The 26148-nt window shown below is 36.5% G+C and overlaps 1 protein-coding gene across 2 annotated transcripts in view; it reads left to right on the forward strand.

Moving 5' to 3' along the window:
- The window catches only part of LOC136001328 (guanine nucleotide-binding protein G(q) subunit alpha), a 139326-nt gene extending 113532 nt beyond the window's left edge, over positions 1 to 25794 (forward strand). For both annotated transcript variants that reach the window (XM_065655500.1, XM_065655501.1), the window contains 2 exons: positions 14648 to 14801; positions 18371 to 25794. In XM_065655500.1, the coding sequence (XP_065511572.1) occupies positions 14648 to 14801; positions 18371 to 18561 (345 nt within the window). In that variant the 3' untranslated portion in view covers positions 18562 to 25794. The remainder of the gene's footprint in view (positions 1 to 14647; positions 14802 to 18370) is intronic.
- The last annotated feature ends 354 nt before the right edge of the window (positions 25795 to 26148 follow it).

Here is a 26148-nt window from a genome sequence, read left to right on the forward strand (position 1 = left end):
TTGCTCTGTGTTTTTGCAAGCTGAAAGAGTTCACATGTTCTGAACTGAGTAGAACATCTGACTGAAGATTTCCTTTATGTTTTGAGCTTTCCAGTGACTGAAGTGATGCCCAAAGTTATGATACCTTTTCTATAATTACTTTTCAACTATTATGAGAGAGATCACTTTACTTACAAGGCTGGTTTGATTTTTCAAGTTTTCACTTTTGAAACACATCGTGGAGGCAAAAGCTGTAAAACTCATTGTCTTGCAGATGTTCTTCCACCTCACTGCTAAACTATGTTTCTTAGTAACAACCGTGGAAAACTTCTGAACCTTTTTGTCTTTCAGTTTAAACTATGTTCATAACTTTAATTCAAACCAGTTTTTGTTTTCAAGTCGTACATACATACCCTAGTAGTGCTTTCCAGCAGCCTTAGGCCTGTGTTACTCTAGGTCTGGGATGGATCCAGACTGTCTTAGAGCTAAGCACCCATCTGGGCAGCTTAGTTTTGGCTTTCTGCAAGCAGTAACCTGTCCGTCTAGGTTTTGCTGGTATGCCATAGTACTGCTTTCTCCTCTTCCTTTTCCCTCCCCTGTATCTCTAAACATTGCAGCCCCAGAATGCATGGGAGAAGAACGGGTTTATTTATTCCACATAAAGCAGAGTGGTTTGTCTGAATACGGATATGCCATAAATACAGGAAAAGGTTTTAAATGTGTTAACTGACAGCATGAATTAAGAAATTTATCCACCCCTAAAAAAATTTTTTATTATTTACTGGGGTGTGACAAACTCTGTAGAGAATACAGTAATTTAACTTGGAGACTTTGGTGATCAGCCAAGAGATACTTTTCTGCACTTGCCTTTAAATTGTGAAACAGTGCTAAAATTTTAGCACCAAAGTGAGGGTGTTTAAATGCCCTACTTTCTTCATATATATGCCACTAGTGTGATACTATGATAGAATCTAATCCTTCTTTCATCTCTGTGCCTCTTACTGAAATTAAGAGATCTAACTCGACAATTTGCGGTGCTCTGCTGTTGCCTTTCAATTGCTTTCATGGCCTGATTAAACAGTATGATTTTTGTTAGATGGCTTACTTTCTTTTTCTAATTAGTCCACTGCATGTTATTGCCTGAAGTCTTTTTCCTTGTATGTTTTTACAAAGATAACTGTACTTTTAAATCATCCATGGCATTCTTTTCACTTAATACATTCATTTCATTGATGTCATTTTCATGAGTGAACATAAATCTGTGAGAATTATTATTTGTCTGTCAGTGTATGTGTGTTTATATGACCCTTCTTCATTATGAAAGTGGTTTAGAGCCCTGTAAGAGTCTCGATTTGTATTTCAAAATGTAGTATCTGATAGAATCTCAGTTGTAAATCCATTTCTTCCCTTGTATAGCTTATTCAAGATAAATACATTTGGATTATAAATCAGATGAGACTGAGTTCAGAGGCCTTTCTAGTGCCTCTCAAGGGCTTTTACTCACTGGCTGCACATGGGATTGAGCTGGAAACTGTTTCTGTCTTCATGCCCTTGGAGGAGTTAAGTATTAGAAGTTCCGAGGAATACATTAAAACTGCTCTGTAAGGGGACATGATACATAGGAAATAAGACAAGTGTTCAGACTGCGTGTTATTCAGAGTCCTGTGTAGGATGACTCTTAAATGATACATCCATGAAATTGCAATCCCATGGCAAAGATCTGCAGCTAAAGAGTTGGGGGCTTCAGTCTCGAAGAAAAGCACGCATGGCTGCCCAACTATATTTTAGCTATGATTCCTCTAACAGGCAATACTTAGAAACAACATCGTCTCTCCTTTCTGAAGTATGTGTTTAGCTTTTACATAACTAAGCATGTGATTTTGGTGCAGAAATACAAAATGAGAGTTGGCAAGGACAGTATATTTAAACATATCTTTCAAAAATTTCAGATGATACTCAGTTTTGAGCTGCCTTTCTCTTGTTAAATACATGTAACAAACTGTTCCATATTCTGCCCTTAATAAAAGTCTGTTTAGATTCATCGGTGGAAATGAAGAAAAAATTTGATCCAGAGGACCCAATATAGTAACTACATTAATAGTGCTGTAAATTAAGTAATTGTCCCTCTGTCTGATATGATGTGATGAAGGACAACATGCTATAAGTTGAATTATCAGATGTTTGACCTTTTCACTTTTTAAGAAAATCCAACAATCAGGGATGAGATAAAAAATAAAGGAATAATCTCTCTGGTAAATTAATTTATGATGTATTAAGTCCTCTAGGTCAGCCTTTTCTCTGAATTATACCGGTAGATCTGGAGAAATTTGCAGTTCTATCAAAAAGCACCGTTTAGAACTCTTATGGTTTTAAGATCAATTTCTTTTCTTAAATAAAGGATTTTTTTTCTGGATAAAGTGTATTAATCCATATTCCAGGATATACTACATTTAAGCTCTTTTAAACGTAAAAAATGTCAGGGTCTCAGTATAATAAATATGAAAACAAGTTCCAGCTTTGTAAGAGAACCAGTAACCACTTGTTGTTATGGAAGGACCAGAGACATCACAATACACCTGTAAAATCTGGTTTCATAATAAAGAGATTTTCGTTGTATTTGCAGAGCTTGTTAAATACTTGGAAGTACCAAAATGAAGGACAGTATTTATTGATGCTTGTACATATTTTACCTCTGCATTATTGCACTAAAAGTTTTAAGGCGTATATGATTTCATATAGCTTGTATAGGTCTATGGTGGTTATGAAAGTGTGGGCTTTTTATAGGTAGAAGTCTTTTGGTTTTCTGTGTTCCCAGAGAAAAAAACAGAAAAGACAGGATACAATTTACTCTGTTCAGCTAAATTACTGGATTAACAGACTAAGTGAAATTTTGACGTTTTCTAAACTATCAAAAAGCAAATACTGTCTTTCCTGAGGCATCACCAGAGGCTGCAAAGCTATAGAGGCATTGGACAGCATAAAGTATTCATTGATAAAATATAATTTTTAGAAGTAAATCAGTATATGTATTCTGAACATCCATTGCACAAGACAAATGCGGGGGGAGATGCCACTTTAGATTATTTTGGTCAGAGCTGATATATTTTGCTTTGAAAAAAAAGAGAAATGTAATTATAAAATCTGAAGTTTTAACAGGATTGAGATAAATGTGGCTAATATTTACCACCAATATTCCTTCCACTTGCACATCTGAGTAAGGAATTTCACTGATGCCCAGCATTATAAATACATACTGTGTATCCTGTATATGTACAAATATCGTTTATATGCATCTGTATGCCTTAGGAAAACAATGGGTTTTTTTCATTATTTTACTGGTAAAGCAATTTCTTTTCATTGATGAATGAAACCACATATTAAAGGATCATTGAGGTGTCTCTTCCTTTGTTAAAATAGTGACATTAATGTAACTTTAAAAACTCCTATATCATAGGTGGTTTATTTGCTGGGTTTTCACTGACCTTGAATAGCAAAGCAAATAGAACCAACTTTATTGTTAAGGTCTAATTCACTTCTATATTCTATCCAGACAGGTAATTTGCACCCCTTTTAAGATGTTTTTAGGAACTCTTATTGGTTCTTTTTAATCAGGAAAGGAGATTCTTATTCTTTTTTAAAAAAGCTTTTGTTTTAAAGCTTTTTTTTAAGCTTTGTTTCTTAAAGCTTAAAAAAAAAAAGCTTGTGCTATGTCTCAATAAATTATTTGATTTAGCTGCAGCCAAAATTGTTTGTTTTAACATAACAACATGTAACTGAATTTCTCTTAAACCAATATTTCCTTCCCTTCCCTTTAATCATCAGGGTTGTCATGCAATGTGCATTAAAGCTTTATAGAAAGTACCACCTCCTTATAATTAATTTATTTACAGGTTTGATCCCAGATGTCAGTTCTTGCTGAAAATGTTTGTAATGTATGAAGCAGGCTGGAATGGCTTAAGTATTTCAAATTTTTAAAACAATAGCAAAACTGATACTTTGGCTTACGAAGTCCTAAACACATGCCCTCAAGCCGTGACTTCCTGTGTGTCCTCCTTTAACACGTTAAACCATAACCTAGGGTGTCTTTTCTGTGAGCTTGACAAGTGCCATATTCCTCAACAGACATCCACAAAAATAATGCCATAAAGGTAATTTTCCCAGCATCCTTCTTTTGCCTTGTGTTCATCTGTCCGCTGGCTTTCACTTCTTTACAACATGGAACCATATGGTTTGTCCGCTATAGGGACCTGCATCATCTAACCTGATAGGATAACCAGTTTGAATCTTTTTTCCACCAGTCGTCTTTCAAATATTCCAACAAATACTTTTGCATGTGTTACCATTCTCCTTATTCTGGACAGAAGGAGTTCCCCAGGCACTTGCCTCAACCTGTTTGATTGCTGCTGTGTAGTGTGCAGTAGTGTAGCAGCACTGTGCAGACTGCTGCCGGCACTGTTGAGAGTTCTGCTGCTGTAAATTGATGCTCTCTCATTTTATGTTCAGCATCCCGTTGTCTTTTAAAGCAGTGGCTGTTACTTAGGAGCAAAGTGCAGCTGTGATCCACCCATCAAGTCTTCTAGGTTTCTGAAATGTAGAATAGCAGGCTCATTTACCAGTAGCAGATGTTTGCATGGTGCTAGCAGTAGGAATGCATAACATTTTTATGTTGAGATGTGAACAGAACCAGTAGATCTGGAAGTGACTCGAGCAGTGTTTCCAAAAACCATTGCACAAGCCTTGCACCAATTCAAGAGGTTACTCAGACAAGTGGAACAGAAGAGAGAAGAAGGAACATGAGACTGCTGGAGTCCCTTTTGGAAGCAGTGTAGAGCTAAAGAATCTGGGAAGAAAGTTGCTCTTTAAAGTGATTTGTCCAAAACATTACCACCAGGGGATCATTAAAAGTGTCTAGTGACTTAATAGTTTGTAAATACAGTGGCTCTCAGTGAAACTGTTAAACTTGGTGTTCACAGATCACGAGGGCTGAAAGATGATGACTACATATGAGCGAGTGAAGTAGAAATGGTTGCTTAGAGGAGAAGTAGGATCTCCGTCCTAGAGAGAGATGATCTTGGCTGGACACGGCTATGAGCAACATGATCTAATGACAAAGTTAGTCCTGCTGGGAGCAAGGAGTTGGACCTGATGACTTCCGCAGGTCCCTTCCAATATGAATTCTTCTGTGATTCCAAGCAGAAAAACGATACTTTGACAAGCGAAAATAAATTTGTTTGTTTGTTTGTTCCTTTGGAGAGCATCTTTGTGCTCATGCCATTCTTTAAAACCCTGAAGAACCCTACTTTGTTTGGTGGTAGATATCTGAATTAATGTAGTTACCTTCCCAGTACTTAATTTATACTGAAGAACAGCCTTGCCGTTTTATCAGAAGTAATGCTTGTATGAAGGCAAAACAGGATATTTGGAAAATTAAGGCTTCAGTACCTCAGACACAACTGCAAATTGAAACTGAAGGAACTTCGTAGGGTGGTTTTCTGTGCTTTAGGTACAGAATAAAGGCACTGTGCAAGCATGTTGGTTTTTTGATTGATGGAAAATTTTATTATTCTTAGGTTGTCCCAAGTAGAAAAGATGAACAGTGTTTGGTTTGTTGAAAAAAGAATCCAGTTAAAGTTGAATATATTAAAATTGCATTAAAATAATGAGATGAAACCTAGGATAAGTATTTTTAGTGTGAACTCATTTATTTGTGTATGTGGTATGTAGATGCAGGCATACATGCTCATGTTTTGAATCTGGGCAAAATACATCTGTGAAATAGATAAGTATCCAAAGCCTAGATGGAACTTAGAATAGTGTTCATCAGTGTTATCTGTTAATGGGTGACTAATTGGTACAGTGTTCCAGTCGCACTTGCTTCTTATGTGGGACAAAAATAAGAAAGAACGTGAGGCCACAGAGTTCAGAATACTTTCAGTCTTTATGGAAACAGTTATCTGAAGCGCATATTTCATTTTTTCAGAACTATCAGAGCTATCTTACTGTTCGCATCTGGCCATGCTTCCACTTCTCTTCCAGCACTTTGTGTTCCTTATTCACAGGTTAGTCCTACATGGCTTAGCATGAAGTCTGAAAGAAAACAATGTTAAGATCAGAGCACTTCTCTTTTTCTGCATCGTGAATAAATATTAGTTGTCTGTCTTTTTCATCAACATTCAGCAATCCAGAACAATTGAGCATAGAGCAGAGGGATAATATGAACTCTCAGATAGAATTAAAATCCTCAAATGGTCTTCATAATTATGTAACAATATTATTTCCGTGGGAAATAAAATCTCCAGAACTCATTAATTATTTTGAAACTAGAGAAAATAACACATTTATAACACAAAATAACCACCTCTGCCAGACCTTGCTGCTCTGTGTTTTGTATCTGTTCATACCTGTTCACACATATGCATATGTATTTTTTTTGGTTTGTGGATAAAGAACCTTTCGAATGTGAAGAATCAGTACTGGGAAGCATTTGCATGAGGAAGAGCCAGAGCGTCTCGTTCTTTTGTTGAAGTGGGTGGTTCTTAATGAACATGGGAGGTTGAATGATTGCGAACCTGCTTGCAGATGCTGCCAGAAATGCTGCTGGGAAATATTGCTGTTGGCAGCAGTTGCCGGCAAAGACAACTGCCGCTTATGTTTTCAATAACCAGTGTCAAAACTGACCAGAGAAGGGTCTTTTTCAATGATAATTCTAAACTATTTTCACCCATTTTTCTCAAAAACATGTCAGCATTCATGAAAAACTGATTATTCTGGTATTTATGTTAGTTCATCGAAATTAGTTTAATTTTGGCATTTATTTATATTTGCAGCAATGTTTGGACTGTGGTTTTTGACCACTTTTTGGACCACTTTTTTTTTTTTACATTATTTTTGTGCTTTGATCATTGTTGAGCATGTTGATTTGATAGATTTCAGCTGTTATTTGGTTCATGTGTCCCTCTGGTGGGTAGATAAAATTGCCATATATTTGCAAGTGCAGTGCTGCAGATTTCAGTTATTTGAGAGGTGAGAGTTCTTCTCCCAGGTGATTTAAAAATATAGTTCTCATCTACAAAGACGTCTTCCCAGTCCTCTACCAGCAGCTTTTTTTGTCAGCCTCGTTTGCAGAAAGATTCAAGACCAGTGAAGAAAATAAAGGAATTGTTCCTGAGCTCTGCGTTTGAAGTTTTTTCTTAACTACATTTGAGTTATTCCTCAAAACCTTTGTGCAAACATTGCAGTTTTTTTCTTGGATGGCTACTTAGAGCAGTATTGCTGCAAGATTAGACTTCATACTGGTGGCAAAAATCTGAAGTGCCTACAGTTCTGGTACTGTATATACTTTTTTATGTGATGGAGGACTCTGCACTTAGCTCCCACTTCCTGATTTCCTCTATTATTTCCCAACTTTGATGTAGCAGCTCTATTACATTTCTAGCCAAAGAATACACTGTAGATCTTTCTGTGCAGCCACGCAGTGGTTCTACTTAAATAATTGCTGGAAATCTTATTTGGAGACTGAAGACATTCCTAATTAATATAGACTTTCACACAAAAACCATTCACATGCAGAAGATTTTGTCATGTAAAATAATAGAGTCCGTTACTGTGATACTAAAAAACTTCTGAAATATTAACCACTACTTTTTTTTCTGAAGCACTGTTGCATCAGTACCTCCTCTTCTATAATTATTATCTCTGAATGCCCTTTAACTCAAATAAACATCTATTACTGGCATAAATGTAGTTATATATACAGTGTAAGCCGTTGACTGAAAAATGCATCTTGTTTATCCCCTCACCAATTTCTCTCTCATCGTTTCAACAAAATTCATTCTCTCAAAATTTGTGAAATCATTATTTTGTTAACAGACACTATTTAAATAACAACTTTTAAGACAAAAATTAATTACTGCATTTTCACTCAATATGTAAGTTACAGTATGCCCACTAGATGACACTCTAGAAAGTCTTAAAGACAATAATGGGTGAAACTCCACGCTACAGTTTCTGTATTGTTTTGGATTAATATTGTACTTGATTTTTTTAGTGTCAAAGTACTATGTTTATTAGCTGGGAAATGCTGCTTTCTCTTCACTGGGTACCAGCTGATACAGCTTTTGAATGCTATTAATATTTTAGTGTTCTTCAGGTATTTCTCAGGATTTGAATTCTTAGAGTCAAATACTTTAAAATTATACAAATTATACCAGTTCTATTGTTTCTGTAGTTGTAGGAGTAATTGCATATTTTGTCCAGAGCAACAGATAGAAAAGAGAATTTCAATACCTAAATCCAAACTAGCAATTCATCATTTTAATATGAAAACTGAAAATATAGGCTTAAAAAAAAAAAAGGAACTATACTCCTTTCTAAATCTTTTAAAAATGGGGAGGAGTAAGAGTTTGCATTTAGCTAAAAATGTGAGTAAATATGGTTTGTATGTCTAGTTACATTTGTGTGAAGATTCAACCATCATACAAAAACTTGTCAGCATAAAGTCTTTTGTATAGTAAGAGGTACATGGAAGAAAGAATTTTTTTTTTTTTTTTTAATGTTTCATACAAGCATGTTTCTAGTCATGAAACTGGACAGTCCCATGATTTGTGAGTACGTACAGCATTTTTTCTTGATGTTAAATAAGAAATTGGAATAATCTTGTCCAAGATGATGTGATCTTTTTATAGTTAACAAATTTCTATTCACTTGTGGAGTTCGTCTGGTGTATTTTAAACAGTGTTTCAGGATGGTAGTTTTACATTGTAGGGCTGACTGTGTCAGGTTGTGTGGAGGATGGCAGAATTTTATGCTGGCATCTGTATATCATAAGGAGAAAAACTGGAGTAATGCCTGGTGATCTCAGTATGCCTTTATGCATTTTGGGACTGACTGCAGACATAAGCCAAGCAGGGAATTTGCCTGGCCAGCAGATCCTGGGAGATGGTGAAAACAGTGACCCCGCTGCTCGTTTTGCCCGTGCCAGCTGCCTGCAAAGCCAGGGAGGCCCCGACGAGCTGTGGCTGTGGGGGGTTGGTTGCTGTGGAAGTCGGCATTGCTGCTGGGAGAGCCTTGAGCCAGCTCCAGCCGCACATTTCTATACATTAGTTATTCACAGGTTTCTCTCTGCAGCCTTTTCCATTGAAGCTGGAATAAGATTTGAAGACAGGGTGAGCTTGTTTAGTCTAGTGAAGGGGATGCTAATACTTGCCAACAAATATTTCAAGTGTTGCAAGTGTGCCACAGAGCCAACGTAATGAATTATGGCTTGGGAGGTTCAGGTTGTATTTTAGGAATGTATTTTTCCCTAGGGTGTTAGTGTTGCAGTGGGACAGGGAAAGCAGAGAGGTATTGAGATCTCCAGGTTTTGCCAAGACAAAGCCATGACTGACCTGCTCCCATGTTGTCAGTAGCTCCACTTGAATTAAAGACTAAGCAAGATGAGCTCTAGAGATGCCTTCCAGCCAACATCTAAGAGTCAATACTCGGCTGCCATTTCAGTGGTGTTTCAGTGGCAGAAAAACTGTATGTGCGTAATCATGCTCTGTATGTTCTCTTACATTATAATAGTAACTGTTGTCATCTAATTGTAGTTTTTACTACTGGTAGATGTAGCCGTTACTCAGAAGCCATACAGATAACCAGACCTAGAATGTGTATTGGGTAGGAGCAGTATTATGATATTAGGAATAGTCTGATTTTGGCACTAAACTGTAAATTACTGTTTCTAATTTTATAATGAGTAGTTGCTGGTGAAATAAAGGCAAATTTCTTGTCCAAATATAAGCATCCCAATGTCTTAGTGCAGAGTATGTAGAAGATTGCCTCTTGAGAAGAGCTACTTGGAAATGGAAGAGCATATGATAATACTTTCCTACTCCTTTCCTAACAGAGCATCTGACAGCAAGATCTTGACTTGAGCCCGATCATAAGCAAATGAGTAGCTTTGCAGGAGTGCAGGCATATTTGTAGTTAGAACTGCTGAATCCAGTTTCTTTACGTGTTAATAACATAAAAAATTAATTCTCTTGATGTTCATCTTCAGAGCTTTTGTTGGATATTTATCAGCTGCCCCCACAAAAGTCGAATGCACTTGCTCTTCATTATAACTATGCTGAGTTCTTCGGTGACAAGTTTAACAAAACCGGTCCTTAAATTCGAAATACAGATTGCAGTGTGTTCCTAGAATGTCCATCGCTTTCCACATAACATTTCATCTTTGCGCTTCTTTTGTTGTGCCTGTGGCTTCTTTTAAACTTTCTGACCCTTCTCTATTAAAACAGAAACTATGAAAAGCAAATGGCTTGATTCAATATGTGGGATAGTTTCAAAAGGAGAAGCCAGATGCTAATTGTTTTTCATAATGATACATATTAATTTCAAGTTTACAGTGCTGGCTTTTGGGTCAGTTTTTTTAAAAGTGCTGAGAATTTAGTATGTATTTAACGAGAAGCTGTCAACCTTCCTCTTAAGGACAGGGAAAGGGAGGAAGCCAGTGAGACTTCCTGTAATTCAGGCAATGGTAAGCATTTTTATTTACTTTCTAAGGAATGGCTCAGTTATGACCCACTCACCTGAAGGTGGGAGTTGTAGGGAGGGAACAGAAGAGATAAACCCTTTAGGTTTTATTATGTTACGACCACACACCAAGAGAAGATATAGCTATGGTCAATATGCAGTGAGTATCCGTCTTCTCTTCAGGGCATGTTAAGTACTTCATTTTCTTACACTTCAGTAGTACTGTGCATACTATAAGTGCAGTTCATGGCACTCAGAAGATGCAGAAACAAACAGTGAAAACCCACAACCTGAGTGTGAAGTTAGGTTGTCTATTTAGTAGTTTTTTTCTCCTCCTCTGGGTCCTCTTGAGTTTCCAACTGTGATATTATTATTAGGTCTACACATAATAAAATTATAAAAGAACTGGAAAAAAACCAATAGAACACACAGTTAATGTTCAGTTGTGGATTTTGGATTTCCTTGGTTTGATCCTTCAATGTCAAAACTATGATGTTAATGTGGCATATGAGTGCAATAAGAGCCCTGTAATTTATTACGCTGTCAAATATGACTGCCGTTTCTCATTCAGAGAATCCCCATGCCCACTGCAAATGCTAAAATAAGCCATATCTGTAGGAAGAGGCAATAATTTTATTAGATACGATCAGAGGAAGCAGGTAACCTCATGGACAATTCCTTCATGACACTGTTGCATCTACGATTAAGATTTTCTTCCAGTGACATAGCATTGACCATAGGAGTCATTTAGTAATATAAACATAATGTTAGGTATGTCATGCAATGAACTGAAGAGCAATTTTCTTAATTAATATCTTTACTAGGCTTTGCAAGATGCTTGTTAAATATAAAAATGATACGAAACCTGCATTGAATCCCTGGAACTGGCTGATCTGTCGTTTTAAAGTTCTAGCAGTACTGTCTTATTACATATGTAATTTGTAAAGGCATATTTGTCTGTGGAGCATTGCAATGTGACATACATTCAGAGAAGATAACCAGTAATATCCAAAGTCTTTTTTCCACACTTCTGATGTAACGCCAGAACATAACATTGTGTGGTTTTTTACCTTGAGAAGCATCACAGAAGTTCATAGACTTGTCAATTTTGAATCTTCAGGAGAGTGACCTTTTCTTAACTGATTCAGACAGCTTGTCATCCTTTGGCAACTCCTTAGAAAATGTGTCTGCAGCCTCCCTGATGTCTTAATTGTCTGCTGTTTGCTTCATTCTGCAGATGGAGGTGCAGTAAGGGCCATTCTGTAGTGATGTACACTCTGAAATAATCCCTATACCGAGATAGTTACTGTTCCTTAGCCCTGCCATTTGGTGTACAAGACTTTAATGTCTTGTCTTCCCAATATCCTCAGCTGGTACAGGGCAAGATCCTTGTACTGTAAGAAATAATTCTACTTCAATGGGCTCTGGCAATATAATGTGCATTTTTTTATCATTTCCCACAATTTTCTGACTTCCAGTTAATTTTGTTTAGGATGGGGTAATTTAATGCAAAATAACAAGGGCAACAGTCTACAGCTGTTGCGTCTTTAAAGCCTGTTCTCCCAGAATCAGAGACAGATTCAGATTTATCATGGCTCTTCCTGGAAATACAGCTGACTGGATGACTTTTGGAGGCAAGTGGCTTCTGGATGAAATGAAGCTTCAACTATACTAATGAATACACTGAAGTGCACGAGGCTGGGATAATCTGGTAGTGTTTTATTGCCACCAGTTACTGAAGTCCTGAACTATGTATTTTCTCTAAAGCAGTTGAGCATTTTTTTCAGTTGTGTTAAACTGCACATATTGACCACTTCTGTAAATTTCTCAAGGCTGTAATTTTTTCCTTTGATATAACATTTTTTCCAAACAGCTCTTTTACACTGCTTTCTTAGTAGGGTGCTTTTTTGGCAGATTGGTTTTGAATTAATTGAACTATCTCTGAAATCATGGAAACCTGCTTCATCTCTCATCTGCCTGTTGAGTGGAATACTTAGGAGATATCTTGTGAAGGAGAGGTTTAAAATCATATGCCTGAAATCAAATCTGAAAGGACTTGAGAGACATTTATAATAGGAAAAAGTAAGTCTGTGGAATGCAATTCATATTATACAGAACTAATAATTAATATGTAATACAAGACATACTCTTCTTACATTGAAGACACAATATTCTTTATTGTGTATGTTTCCTGGTGTTTTTATGATATGCAGCACTCACAGAGTTAATATCTTAGCTGATAGGATGCCAGAAATTGTTTTAGGCATAATATCAATGTAGCTTTAGCCTCATCTTTAGCTTCATCTTGTTTGACATCCCTTTCAAACAGAAAATGAAAATGTACTCTGGGTCTAATAGCAGTGTTTGCAAAACACAGTTTTCCTGTGCTTTCCTGGAGGAATGGTCATAAATTTATCCAAACTGATTTACTGATTTTTGTATTTGCAATTCTGTGTTATGTATATGGGAAAAAAATCAACAGTATAGATGGAAACACTGCAGCCCTCTTGAAGGGTTTTTGTGAAAAGGAACACACAATACATAAGTAATTTCTTTGTGTTTTCTCTGCACTTTTCTTATGGAGAAGTTTTCAAAAGCATATAAATGTACTGTGGAAGAAGACTGCTAATTGAGTCATGGAACTGTTTCACCTTCTGATTGTCACATTAGAAAATACCAAGTGTTAATGAGTTTAGGCAAATATTTGTCATTTAAGCAGTAGTTTGTAAGATGACATTGCTTCTCATTTCATCAACACTGAAGGTGAAAGTCTGTAAGGCGTTGTGTAGAGAACAAGTGTATATAGAATGTTGAGAAGAAAACACGATCTCATTAACAGCTTGTCCAAGGACATAGGCCTCAGGCTCAGCTCTGTTGACATTTCAGTTTTTCTCCTTTCTGAATGAAATCCTGGCACCATTGAAATGTGATTCATAAGAACTGACCGCAAGACAGTGAAGGTTTTACTTCTCTGCCTTAGTTTCTCAGTCTATGGATTCGGCTATTTGTGTTCACCTACTGCTGCAGCATGCAGTAACGTTTTATAAATTGCTTCAAGATTCTGTGGTGACATAAGAGACCAAACCATCAACTGCTACAAAATGGAATTTTTTTAGGGTTTGTTTTGGGGGTTTTTTTGTTGTTTGTTTGGGGTTTTTTTAAAGTTCATATTCGTCATGCTTATGTTCATCTCTTTAAAATGTAAAGAGACACTTGTTGTAAGACTGAGTTACCTGATAGCTTCTTGCATGGCTCAGAACAGCAGAATCTGCAGCATTCACCTTGCTGTTGTTCTCTGGATCCCCATTTGATGGTGAAACATGTTGTTTCAGGGTGCTGCAGCTTTAAATAATAATAATAAAAAGAGTAAGTTAATTCCCTTGTTTTGAACTCAGTATGTTCTGAGTCTGAAGTAACGGCATTATGTCAGCCTAACAGTTCTCAGAACTGTATCAAATCATAACAATTTTACAGTGACAAAAAGGTTTTACAAAGAGAACTGTAGGCTTCACTTATATCTCAGCTATAACGCAAAGTGGTTTTCAGGAGCAGTTAAGCAATGAAAGTTAAGGATGACCCAATGATGTTAGAGACAAATCTGGCAATTTATAGATTTTTAAGATTTTATGTCATAAGCCTTTGGTGTTGAGGAAATTTCTCAGCTTTGAAATTTGCTTGCGACTATTTTAAAGCTGATCTCTTTCTAAGAATTATCTAACTCTGCATTTAAAGTTCAGGGAAGGCCTATAAAATAAATAATGTTCTTAAACCTTGAATTGGTTATTGCGTCTTGTTGTGGTATATTTCTCTCCACCGTGAATCGCATGCATTTCAATACCCACGGGTTTGTTGTCTGGTCATAACTGTGTGTACTTGGACTTCACAAACGTACCTGTTGCAGCTTCCATGTTCATGACCTGTGTTTTAAAGAATAGCTACGCTTGAGTGGTTGAATTTGCAAAGGGAAAATGCTTGCATATTTAATTAACTGCTTACTTTTTAGTTTAATTACTGGTACCTTACATATTGTTAGGAAGGGGCAAACCATGAAATGAATCTGTTTGCCAAAAAAAGTGAAATTGCATTAATTTCTTTCAAAAAAGTTTTAAAAAATATTTTCATTACCACAAAAATTCTGCTCTTTTTTTAATTGCAGAATCGAATGGAAGAAAGCAAAGCACTCTTTAGGACAATTATCACATATCCATGGTTCCAGAACTCTTCAGTCATTCTGTTCTTAAATAAAAAAGATCTCTTAGAGGAGAAAATTATGTACTCCCATCTAGTTGATTATTTTCCAGAGTATGATGGTAAGTATAATGACATCAGAGCTCATGCTGTATTTATACTGCAGTAATTTTTAATCCTCTAGATTTTTAAAATATGATTGAACTCTTGTGGGATTTTTTTAGACTGTTAGGATTTCATTTTATACATTAATTATGGGTAGAATGGCAGAACCTTTGATGGGAAATTGTTGACTTTTAGATGAGTATTGTCATATTAGCAGTGAACCACATTCTGTCCTTTTTCATAAGTTGGGGTGAGGGTTTAAGCTGAAGTATAAAAGCAAAAATGAAAGAAAAACACATTCCTCATTTTTACACAGTCTCCTTTTTTTTTCTTGAGTTTTGGTTTTGTGTAAGGCTGAATATCTGAGGGGAAGTCTCATAAGCTCTCTGTGGTGCTCAGAGAAATCAGTACCACTCCTTTCACCCTTTTATTGTACCTCTTTTTTTTTTTTCCTTCTATTTTAATTTTACATTGTTTATGTGAAGTTGAATGTGCTTGTCCATGAAAGAATTATGTGGATTGTACAGCTGTTCCTACTAAAACTATACTTTCAGAAAGTTCTCCTGAGGTAAAAAGCTAAATGTTTTCAGGTAACTGAGAGGAGGCCTTGGTAACAGAGAAAAATCAAACTCATACAATAAGAGATCAGGAGAACTAAATGCTCCAGTTTTTAAAAAAATGAAAATCTGTTTTGTCCCATCAGGGAGGGAATGGCAGATTTGAAAGCTGAATAAAAGCTTAAATCTCTCTTGCACAAGTGTGGAGAGTAATAATAGGCAAAATTCACATTTTGTTTCCTGTTTAAGAGGGAAGGAAACAGCAAACAGCCTGCAGTATCAGACCACATTATTTATGAGTCAGTGTAAGTGTAGTTTCATAGTGCTATACAGAAGAGAACTGGCAGTTGAACAGATATATGCTCATTCTTTTGAGTTTACTTCATGTGACAGTTTGACTAGATGACATCCTGAAGGTGAGAAGACTCTACAGTCTGCTCTGGTATCATCACTCAAGTGACGATAAAGCCTGTGTTAAACACTTGTCCAGAAAAAAGCAGACAGAACTCAACCACTCAGCTCAAAGAAACCTTGTTTCTCATATCCTTTGCCATTGGTGAGGGGAGCAAAAAAAAAAAAAAAAAATTATATAGACTGGTAGGGCTCTTGGAGCCAAGACCTGGATGTCCTCAAGAGTCTTTGTCTCTTAATTCTGCAAATCTTGCTGGACTTAACTCCATAGAAAAGGTTATGGTTTGATTTTATTTCTTCTGGGGGCAGGGTGGGGTCCGTGGCTTGCAGGGGTCACCATGCAGTCCCCTCTTCTGTCCCAGCACACTGGGCATGTGGAAGGTGGGAAGATTGGAGGAGGGTGGGATCAGAATCTGGTATTTTTCATTAGGATCACTTTTCCCATCCATTTTCCTGCATAAGGAAGAAAGTAGCATAGGCGTGAGACCTGATAGCCAAGATGGTAAATTGGACTGATTAAATTAAGCTAAGCAGTTCTGCAACACGTGTATTGTGACAACATTGGAAGGAGCACTGAGGCATGCGGAGGGGTCAGTGCATCGCACGAAGACGTCCTTGCCTGGCTGGTAATAAAAGACTGACTCACAGACTGAAATGAAGAGCTGGGAGAGGGGGAGAGGACAAAGACAAAAAGTGACCATAGCTGGGAGGGAAAGAAGAGAAAAATATCAATGTAGTACTTCTTACATTGATCTTAAATGTATCATGTAGACGCAGTCTTCGAAAACTGCTGATTAGGGAGCAGCAGACAGGAAATCAGCTGGTTTGTGTGGCAGCTCTTTTCCAAGTCTCCAAATTGCTTTGATCACAACTACTTTGCAGTCTAAATTTACTTTACATTGACTCATTCAATTTTTTTTCTAATTTTCTGAGATCATAAACAGTCTTTCTCACCTCAGTTTTCTATACTCGAACTTCTGTCAAATGAAAATTTAAATTACATGATGGTCAGTAGACATGTGGTTAGATAAGCAATTTTGGATACAGGCTTTGAAGAGTGCAGTAGATTTTGAGAGAGTGCTCTGTCTATCTACTATGAAACTGTTTAACAAAATTCTGGGAAGTTGTTTATAACAGTAAGTGGTTTATTTTGAAGAAATGGTTGTCTTTGAAAGTCTCGGAGTTTTCTTCAAAAATATTGGAAATTTATTTGTGGTAGTGTGAGACTTACTGTTGCTGCTGTTTGTGTAGAGTCGCAGTGACCAGGCCAAAGGCTAGACCCTGTTGTTTTAGAAGCTGTGGAAGTGTTGAACAGTCCTCTGTCCTGCTTCAGAGTGCTTATGATCTGTTTACATATCTAAATCTCAGGAAATGTGTAATCTGTGTATGCGTATGTATGTACATATATGTTCATGTGCATACATCCGTATATTGCAGACTCTTAGTCCCCTTCCACATGGATTTGCAGCACACCAGAAAGTATGTGATTTCTCCTCCATGCATTCCCTACGTAAAGTTTTATGGAGTAATCCAAATTGGAAATGTTAGCAATAGTAAGCTTGAAGTATTAAAAAATGAGGTTTATTATCCGATTGTTGAAAAATATATGGGCATGGGATGTCCTCCAAAGTACAGATTTCATAACTGCTGAGGGACAGAGCTGCATGTAACAGCTTGACGCTGGTATTTATATTGCCATGTAACAGCACCAGGACTAAAAGAATGAGGCAGCACAGAAAACATGCGTGTTCTGTAGAAACCCACATTCCAGAAAGTGGAGAACAAGGCAATAATGGCTTTTGGAAGTGGCAGTGGAATAGTGGAATGGAATTCAGCAGCTTGTTGCTAATGTTCTTGCTCCTGCACTGCTCTTTTGGCTGTGAACGTGAATTAATCCTCACTGTTCCAGGCTGGAAGTCATTACTTTACCTTCTGTCTTCCGTAAAGCTGAACACGTGGTTTGGTTACGTAGACTCTGCAACCTTAATTCAGATCTGAGAGGATCATTATCAAACGTAATTTAGATAATAAGAGATTTGTTAGAACATGAGCCTTTTGCAATCAAACAGCTTCAGCTGCAGAGCATGTGTATTTTATTATCGCTACAGTAAATAAAGTTCTATCGGTGACTGTGTCAGACCAGCTCAGGATATAACTTCACTATGCTACCTATTAAAATTCTCCTAAAACTAGTAAGTGTTGCAGTGCTTAAAGAACTTAAGTATAATTTAGGTATAGTAAGTGTAGACTGAACATTCACCAATGCTATTAACATTTTTAAAGATCTATTATTATTGCTAGTTCTTCATTTTTCATTCCTTGCGGTTATAAATCACCTGTTATACACACTATCTTACTGAAGAAAGAGTATAGTCAACAGGAAAGGAGCAGCTTTGACATGATAGCTCTGATTTTATGAACTTCTGAAATTTCCTTCTATCTTTATTTTTCATAGTTCATACCAGGAAGAAAGTAGCCACTATATGGTACTACTGATTAGTAAAAAGTTCTCTGTCTTCTCTTACATGAGGAGCACGGACTGACTCTTGTTTTCTGTTGAAGAAGTTCAAATATTGAATCAACTCTAAGAAAACTGACTTTATCTTCTTAATTATCAGGACCACAACGGGATGCACAAGCAGCACGAGAGTTCATCCTGAAGATGTTTGTAGACCTGAATCCAGACAGTGACAAAATTATCTACTCCCACTTCACGTGCGCTACAGACACAGAGAATATCCGCTTCGTCTTTGCTGCTGTCAAGGACACAATCCTACAGTTAAACCTGAAGGAGTACAACCTGGTCTAACTATGCCTAGGAGGCCCTCCAAAACCAACCTGGCATGATTAAAGATATACAAGAGGGACTGTATTATCTGTGAAAACAATTTGCATAATACTAATTTATTGCCGGCCTGGACTCTGTGAATGTCCACAGAGTTTGTAGTTAATATTATGATTTTATTTAAACTATATGGAGGAAAACCAAAAGATGCTGAAGTACATTCACAGCACATTTCCTCATTTTTTAGGCAAAACCTTGTGACTCAATGTGTTTTAAATTCTCAGTCATACATTTTCAAAAGATAGCAGTTTTTTGCTATTGAAGCAAAATCAAGCTGGTTTCCTCTTTCCCTGACCGTTTCTCTCTCCCTCCTTCCTTTGCCCCCTTATCTTTTACAAGGTACAATGGCCTTTTATTTCCAGTCGTGTTCCTGGGTGAAATATTTTCTGTTGAGTGATTTGGTCAGGAAAACGCTATCATCAGAATTTAAATAATCAATAATTCTAATTTTACGGTATGTTCTTTCTCTGAAGGATCAAAAGTATTGATACTGTGATTTTTAAATTCGTGACATGAGTGTCTTCATTCTGTCTTCACTTTTGGGACTAGAATATTGGGATTGCAAAATAGAATTATAGATGTCTAGGGATGTTAAATTTAACCATATTTTCACAGTTCGGAAAGGTGCATAGAAGACAGTAATGAAATAATTAAGACACAACTTGGGATGTACACGGAATTTGTTAGAATCTCTTTTCAATTGCTGTGTGCCATTTTTTTCTCTCTTCTTTTATTCACAAATGCCAAATAGAAATGTCACAGACACTACATTTTCCCCAGTGGCTACAGCCTGAAACAGTGGGTTTTTTTCAGTTGTGTGGGGTTTTTTTCTTAAGTTAGAGCTTTTTTAAGTGTTCTTTTTCCACAGTAGAAAAATTATTTTTATTGTATAAAATTAATATTGCCAAATCTGGCTTTTTATAAAACCAACGCTCTTGAAACGTAAGATACCAATTGAAATGCCAAACTGATGGACTGGGAACTGACCTGATTGAGTCAACTGCCAAATGATAAACAAACAGTTTCAGCTCATATGTTCCCTTTTTTAGAAAGTGTTCCATTTTCTAATGTCAAAACCAACAGTGTGAGAGAATATGCTACAAGGTGCACCATGCACACGCATGTGGTCTACTAATCTAAAGACAGTTTAAATCTCTCCTTATGTCAGACATGGCATGAGATTGTTTTCTGTAACAATATCAAGGCACCTTTAGTTGTACAACAAGAAACTATTGATGAGAGACCATGTTCAGGAACCTTTCTTGATAAGGTTGCTTGTTAACTGATTCACAGACATTTGATAGGCTTTCATGCAAAATAGCCTCTCTCAATCTTCTTAAGAAAAGATTTATTAATGTAAATGAAACAGAAAATCATTCTTGAAATTTAAATGTGCAATTTTTTAACAACAAAAATGCAGCACACATTGATGAGCCTTTATTCTGCAGCTTAGGTTGAAAGGTGTTTTTTGACCAGGTGCATGATTGCTAGCAAGCTACAGAAAACTCAGAGTTCAGACACATAATTGGATTGATTATCTGCAAAGACAAGTAGCACTAGAGTGCACTTAACACAGAAATTGCTGCCTCATAGCAGCAGATGGGAGGTGGAAAAAATAATGACTTATTAGTTGATTACCAAAGTTAACAATAAATACTAATGAGATATTTTTCATCCTTAACCCTCCCAACTCCAAAACAATAACAGTCACTATTTTTTGCTCCCTCTTAAAACACCTTGTAATTTAAAACTGGTTGTAGGTATAGTGCAATTTTGAATGCTATAATCATTGTACATACATCTATATATATATATGGCAGCATCCATATTGGCTTTGTAATCATTAATTTTTGGCAAATTGAATGTGCTGTATTGATATGTATCTATGTAATTGTATTGTATGTCTTATAGCTAATTCACATTTTAAATAATGTTATTTTATTTACTTTTTTAAGAGAGAAGAATGTAAATTTTGTCAGTTTATTTCTGACTAGGGATTTGTTGTTGTTTTTTATTTACAAAACAAAAAAATTAGTACAGAGCGGTACTAGCATTGTGCTGTATAAAATCATTTGCACATTCCTGAATAGAAGTAAATTGGAGACACCTAGGCAGAGGCCATTCACATTCAAAATAATGCTTAAATCTTGTCAGGGCTTTAAACAGGTGTAGAAACCAGTCTTATTAGAAGTATTTACGCCATTATGTCCAGGATTGGAACATAAGCTTTTAAATATAAATTTAATTTATATTTGGCAGATTCATGTTACGTTACTTTTACTTTTCTGGTAGGCTTTATTAGAAAAGGAAATTTAATGATATTTCAAACCATTGTACATAGGTACTAATGGTTACATGCTGTTGCCCTGAAAGTACCATGAATAAATACAGAACATCAGATCAATCAGTCTTTCAGAAACTGCAGAAACCTTAGATATAACAACAACAACCAAAAAGTCACTATTTTTAATGATTTTAAGAAGTTAAAGCATTTTATTTAATAAAGCTAAAGCAGGTAGATCTAGGTTATAAAAAGTGACACTGACATTCTGAATAGGGGATCAGAGCAGTGGCTCTTACTTACAGCATTACAAAATAGGTCCTGATCTTGCTATAAATGCAACAGAGCTTCTGTTTTCACAGTTCCACTGTTGATAATATCTCTTCTTTTAGCCTGGGAATACATTGCCCACACTGGATTCAGTGCTATAAATGGAACTGTAGCAAAACAAAAAAAAAAAAGAAAAAAATAAGACAGTGGTGTCTAACAAAGGTTTGGGTTGATTTGTTTGTTTAATTTGTTTTGTTATGGGATATCGGGTGAGGGAGAAGGAAATGTGGTTCTGAATTTTGTATAAAACAAAACAAAAGTTTACTCATGCTTTATAGTTATATTGTGATTGCAAAAGTTTTCAAGAGTGTGTGCCACTGGGCTACTTCTGGTATATTTTAGGTAAGTTGAGCCTGTGGCAATGTTTAGATCATTTGAGCATGTTCTGGAAAAAAAAAATATTCGGCATGCCAAGGCAAGCTTTACATGAATCACCTAACACAGCATTGCAGTGTGACAGTTTACAAAAACATTTCCTTTTTAAATGACACAGCTGTTCCCACTTGCAGTATATTCCGTTGTGGTGGTGGTGTTGCTGTTGTTTTAATTAGTGGTTTCTACTATGCCTTATAGTGCTTGAGTCCAGAAGTTTGTGCCTCTAACATGATGCTGAAGGCAAAAAACATCAAGACAGAAACCCTTTTAACTTTGCCAAAATTATGCGATTTCACTGAATGTCACAAATGGGGGAGGAGGGAAGGAGAACGTCTTGGGAACCTGTGTATTCTATATGTTCACTAGCACAAGAAAGCTGTAATACGTGTTTTACGGAAACCTTAAACGCCTTTTTCAACAATTAACTGGCGCTGTCCTTACATATATAGAATGATGCAGCTATAAGGGCAGTTTACTTTTTATAATTCAGACTCTTGATTGTCAAGGTGTATGGACTGTAATTTTTAATCATACTGCCACATGATTGTGAATCACTTTTTTAAGTTTGAAAGTGGAGAAGAGACTTTTTATGCTGGATATCAGTCAGAATTGACTGCATGATTTGCAAAAACTCTAAATGGGGGGAAAAGGGCTGCATATAAAGACATTGCTAGACTCCCAGCCTTTGGTGGTAAGGTGCAGAAGACTTTCAGATTACTCAACCTCATAACCCTTTCCTTGTTACACATTCTTCACAAAAGAATGAAATATTAGGGGAAAGCAGAGACATGTTAACCGACATGAAAAAATAAAATTTACCCAATTAATTTATTATATGTGCTGCTGTTCTTGGAGCTCTGTACATGATTATCCTGCAGATTATTAAATATGTTAGTGAACTAATGTTAATATGCAGAGCATATTGACAAGGCCTCCAAATGACCTACCTCTAGCTGAGAGACCAGTGAAGTAAATAAGTTTTGGAGAGACTGTCCTAAGTTAGGAAGTTAAAATCTCCTGGTGTAGGTAATTAACTACAGTATTTTAGAAATTAACACTTTTGTAAATATGACCCCTGTTTTAACATAAACCGTAAATTCTAGAATTTAGTACATATTAAACAAGTAAAACCATCTGTCCCTGTCCAGTTTGTTAGTTCAGTAGAGATCTTGCAAAACCATACGTTTAGTTTGAGAAAAGGAGCTACCAATACTTCCTCTTTTTTGGCTTTTGGTTACCGGTAACATTTTGAGTTTTATCAGTCAAACCAGAAACAGTCCCGTGTAGTCAACACCACATTGAGGGTCACTATTTAGCTAGTTAAAGGGATTTTGCTGTAAGCTTCACTCAAGCTTTTTCACAGTAGCCATGCTGCAGGAAAGAAGGGAATAGAGGGAGATTTTGTGGATAATGTGAAAAATACAGTCAGCCAGATCCATCACTGTAAATCTGTTCATTTGGGTTTTTTCCTCTCAAAATACAGTCTAAGCTGAAGTCTGTTGCTGGATTCCTCATTTACCATGCTGCAGAAATCCTTTTTTGACCAAACTTCCTTTTTTTTTTTTTTTTTCTTTCCTTTTTTTTTGCGGTGGGGGGTTGTCAGATACGTTTTTAAATTTGCAGTATTTAAAAATAAAGATCATATTTGCTGTTCTTAAAGTGTCATTTAAATGCATGTATTGTGTGTTGTTTGAGGGACAGAAATAGGTTCTTTGGAGAAAAAACTAATATTGTATAGTTGCTGCCCCTCAAAAATGTTGCTGGTTAAAAATACAATATTTTTGGCCATAACTTCGTACCATAGTATCTTCATTCCTTGAACTTCAGCTTTTCTGAAATATTATTTGAGCTTATTGTTCTCCCAAAATGCTTCTTAACATGATAAATGTTGGCTAGATGTATCATTCCATTATTACTTTTTAATTATATGTGCTCTCTTCTCATAGTCTAAATATTAAAATTTCTAGAATATCTTTATTACAGCCAGAACATTCAGAACATTAAGGTTTGTTACAGTGGAAACAGACATTTGACAGTATTATTAAAGGGGTTTTTTGGCTGGTGTACAACAGAAACTCGAAAGCATGGGGGAAAATAAATAATAGTCTATATCTCACTAATAGAAAACTCAGAATGTGTAGACGGCGAGGTGAATTTCTTAAGCATTTTGGCTGATTGCAGTAGTACTGCAAGAGCAAACCATTTTCTTTGATCTTTTTGTTCGCGTCTGTGATGGTAGAAATAACAGAGAGATGCCCACATGTTGCTTTTCAGGAGTCTGGCTCATATCTGGTCAACAGTCAGTGCATCTCAAACCTTCATTACTGAAGAAACAGAATTTCAGGCCAATTGCAAAAATTATTTTGTTCTCTATTGTGTGATTGCAACAGTTTAAGGAAGATTCTTGGAGTCCAAACAGTTTGCCTAAGCAAGGATTTGAGTGAATGGTTCCTGATTTTTCTTTCCTGTTGCAGAATCAGTGGGGAAGGATTTATTTTTTATGTCTCAGTGAAGATAACGTCAAAAAAAATACAGTGCAAGTGGTGATATTTAGATACGTGAAATAGATGTAGAAACTATGTGGTAAATTTGTGCATAGTTGTGATAAAACCCTACGTCAAATACTATGATTGTATCACCCAATTGCCAACCACTTTGTAGGATCCTGTCCCACGCACCTCGGACTTGCAGCGTATTTGTAGACCACCACAAAATACACAGTTGCCAGCTCCTCAGGAACGCATCTGGTACCAGCATTTGGTATCGAGGCAGCTGACCCCTCTCGCAGCTACCGAAAAGAGCTCCCGGACCTCCTCGGTTCCTGGCTCGCAGCCACTTGTGGTTTTCCCTCCCCCTCCACTTGGCCAGCCAGTAGCCTGGGTGAGAAACCACACTCTGCTCGGCTGCTTTAGTAGTCAAGTTTTCAGGGGTTCTGGGCAATTTGGCTAATCAATGGATGAGACAAGTGCTGAGCTGACTGAAAGGAAGAGGTAGAATTGTGTGGCCAAAAGCCTTAGAAGCTAGGAAAAAAAAGGAGTACCATTCCCCTCCCTTTAAAATCTAGTCCTAAGAAACATGTAGTATCTATTAATAAAACCTTCATTTTATGCACTTCATGGGCTATTTTTTAGCTATTCCGGCTTGGAAGGATTGCTCTTTTCACTTTGAAAGGTCCTGATTGCATTTTTATCCTGAAAAAAATATATAATGAGGGAATGATAGGACAAGGAAAATTCTTTTCTCTTCCCCTTTAACAAGTGTCTGTATATATGGACTAAACCCAACTGTAGTCAGACTGAAGCCAGCAAGTCACGCTTGGTGTTGGGGATGAAGAAATATAATAACTGGGCTTTCTTTTGTCTCACACGAAAAAAAAAAATTATCCGTTTCCTGTAAGAGCTTAAAAAAAAAAAAATCCATCTTAAGGTATTTAAAATGTGTTGTCACCATGCATGACATTCAAGGTCTGCTGTGTTCCTGTCCAAGGCAGTCCTTCCTTCTCCATTCATACTCATCTATTACACCCCTTAATTGCTTCCTGCCATCGAAACAGAATATTTTCACAGCACTGCTTTATGCGCGTACACTCTGGAAAACTTTCTGATCCTTGTGAATTAAATGTGAATTGGTCTGCTAAAACTGAACAATTGATGAAGTGTAATGCAGCTGAAGAAGACCGCACTTTTTGCTTAGTCGTATTTCATGTTCCTTCTGCCATCTTGTTCTGATTAATTTTCTGTATATTTCCTTTGTCCTGTTTGCCATAAAGAGAAGGTTGCTTGACGTATCAGATTTAGTTCTGGTAATGATTCAAGAATTGCTTATACTGGCTAAATTAAAGACAAATTGTGAAAAAGAATAGCTTCAGAAAGTTCCTGTCATCAGGGGCAGATCCAATTAGCCTTGTGGACAGGTGTTTTGGAAAACAAAACTATAACACTGTAGCCGTAGTACAGGCAACTGGAGGATATAGTAGGGTAACGTGGGCCAAACTGGGCCAAAATACCCATTTTAATATGTCATTTTGCATTGTCAATAGAGAACTGTATTTGCCAAGATGTTACTGAAAATTTGGGTTTTTTCCTACAGTCCTGTATGAGGTGGTTAATGCAATGATCAGACTGGCAGTCAACTGGAGATGCATTAATTGGCCAATAAGTTCAAATGTATTCTTGCAGAGATAAGTTATTACATAAGATTACTTTATATGATGCTAACAAAAAAAGACTTGCATGCAGTAAATATTTAAGATATTGCACTTTTATACATTTATTATAAAGAGGAATCACTCTCTCCCTAAAAATAAAAGTCAATTTATCTCAAGATGAAGTATCTGGAGTCTCTTAAAAACTGTCATTTAACTGTGCACACAAGTGTGATTATTGTATACTAGAGTTTAATCAATCTTTTATCACATGCTGTAGAATATTTTATTTATTCTAAATGCTGATTTGTATCAATATCTTGATTGCTACTTCTCTCAGAATGTCACAGCAGAACCTTCACAGTTACTGATAGGACCTGATTTATTTCAGCTCAAAAAATTGACTGCCATATAAAATCCA

This window comes from Caloenas nicobarica, chromosome Z, assembly GCF_036013445.1.
Source record: "Caloenas nicobarica isolate bCalNic1 chromosome Z, bCalNic1.hap1, whole genome shotgun sequence".
Taxonomy (NCBI): Eukaryota; Metazoa; Chordata; class Aves; order Columbiformes; family Columbidae; genus Caloenas; species Caloenas nicobarica.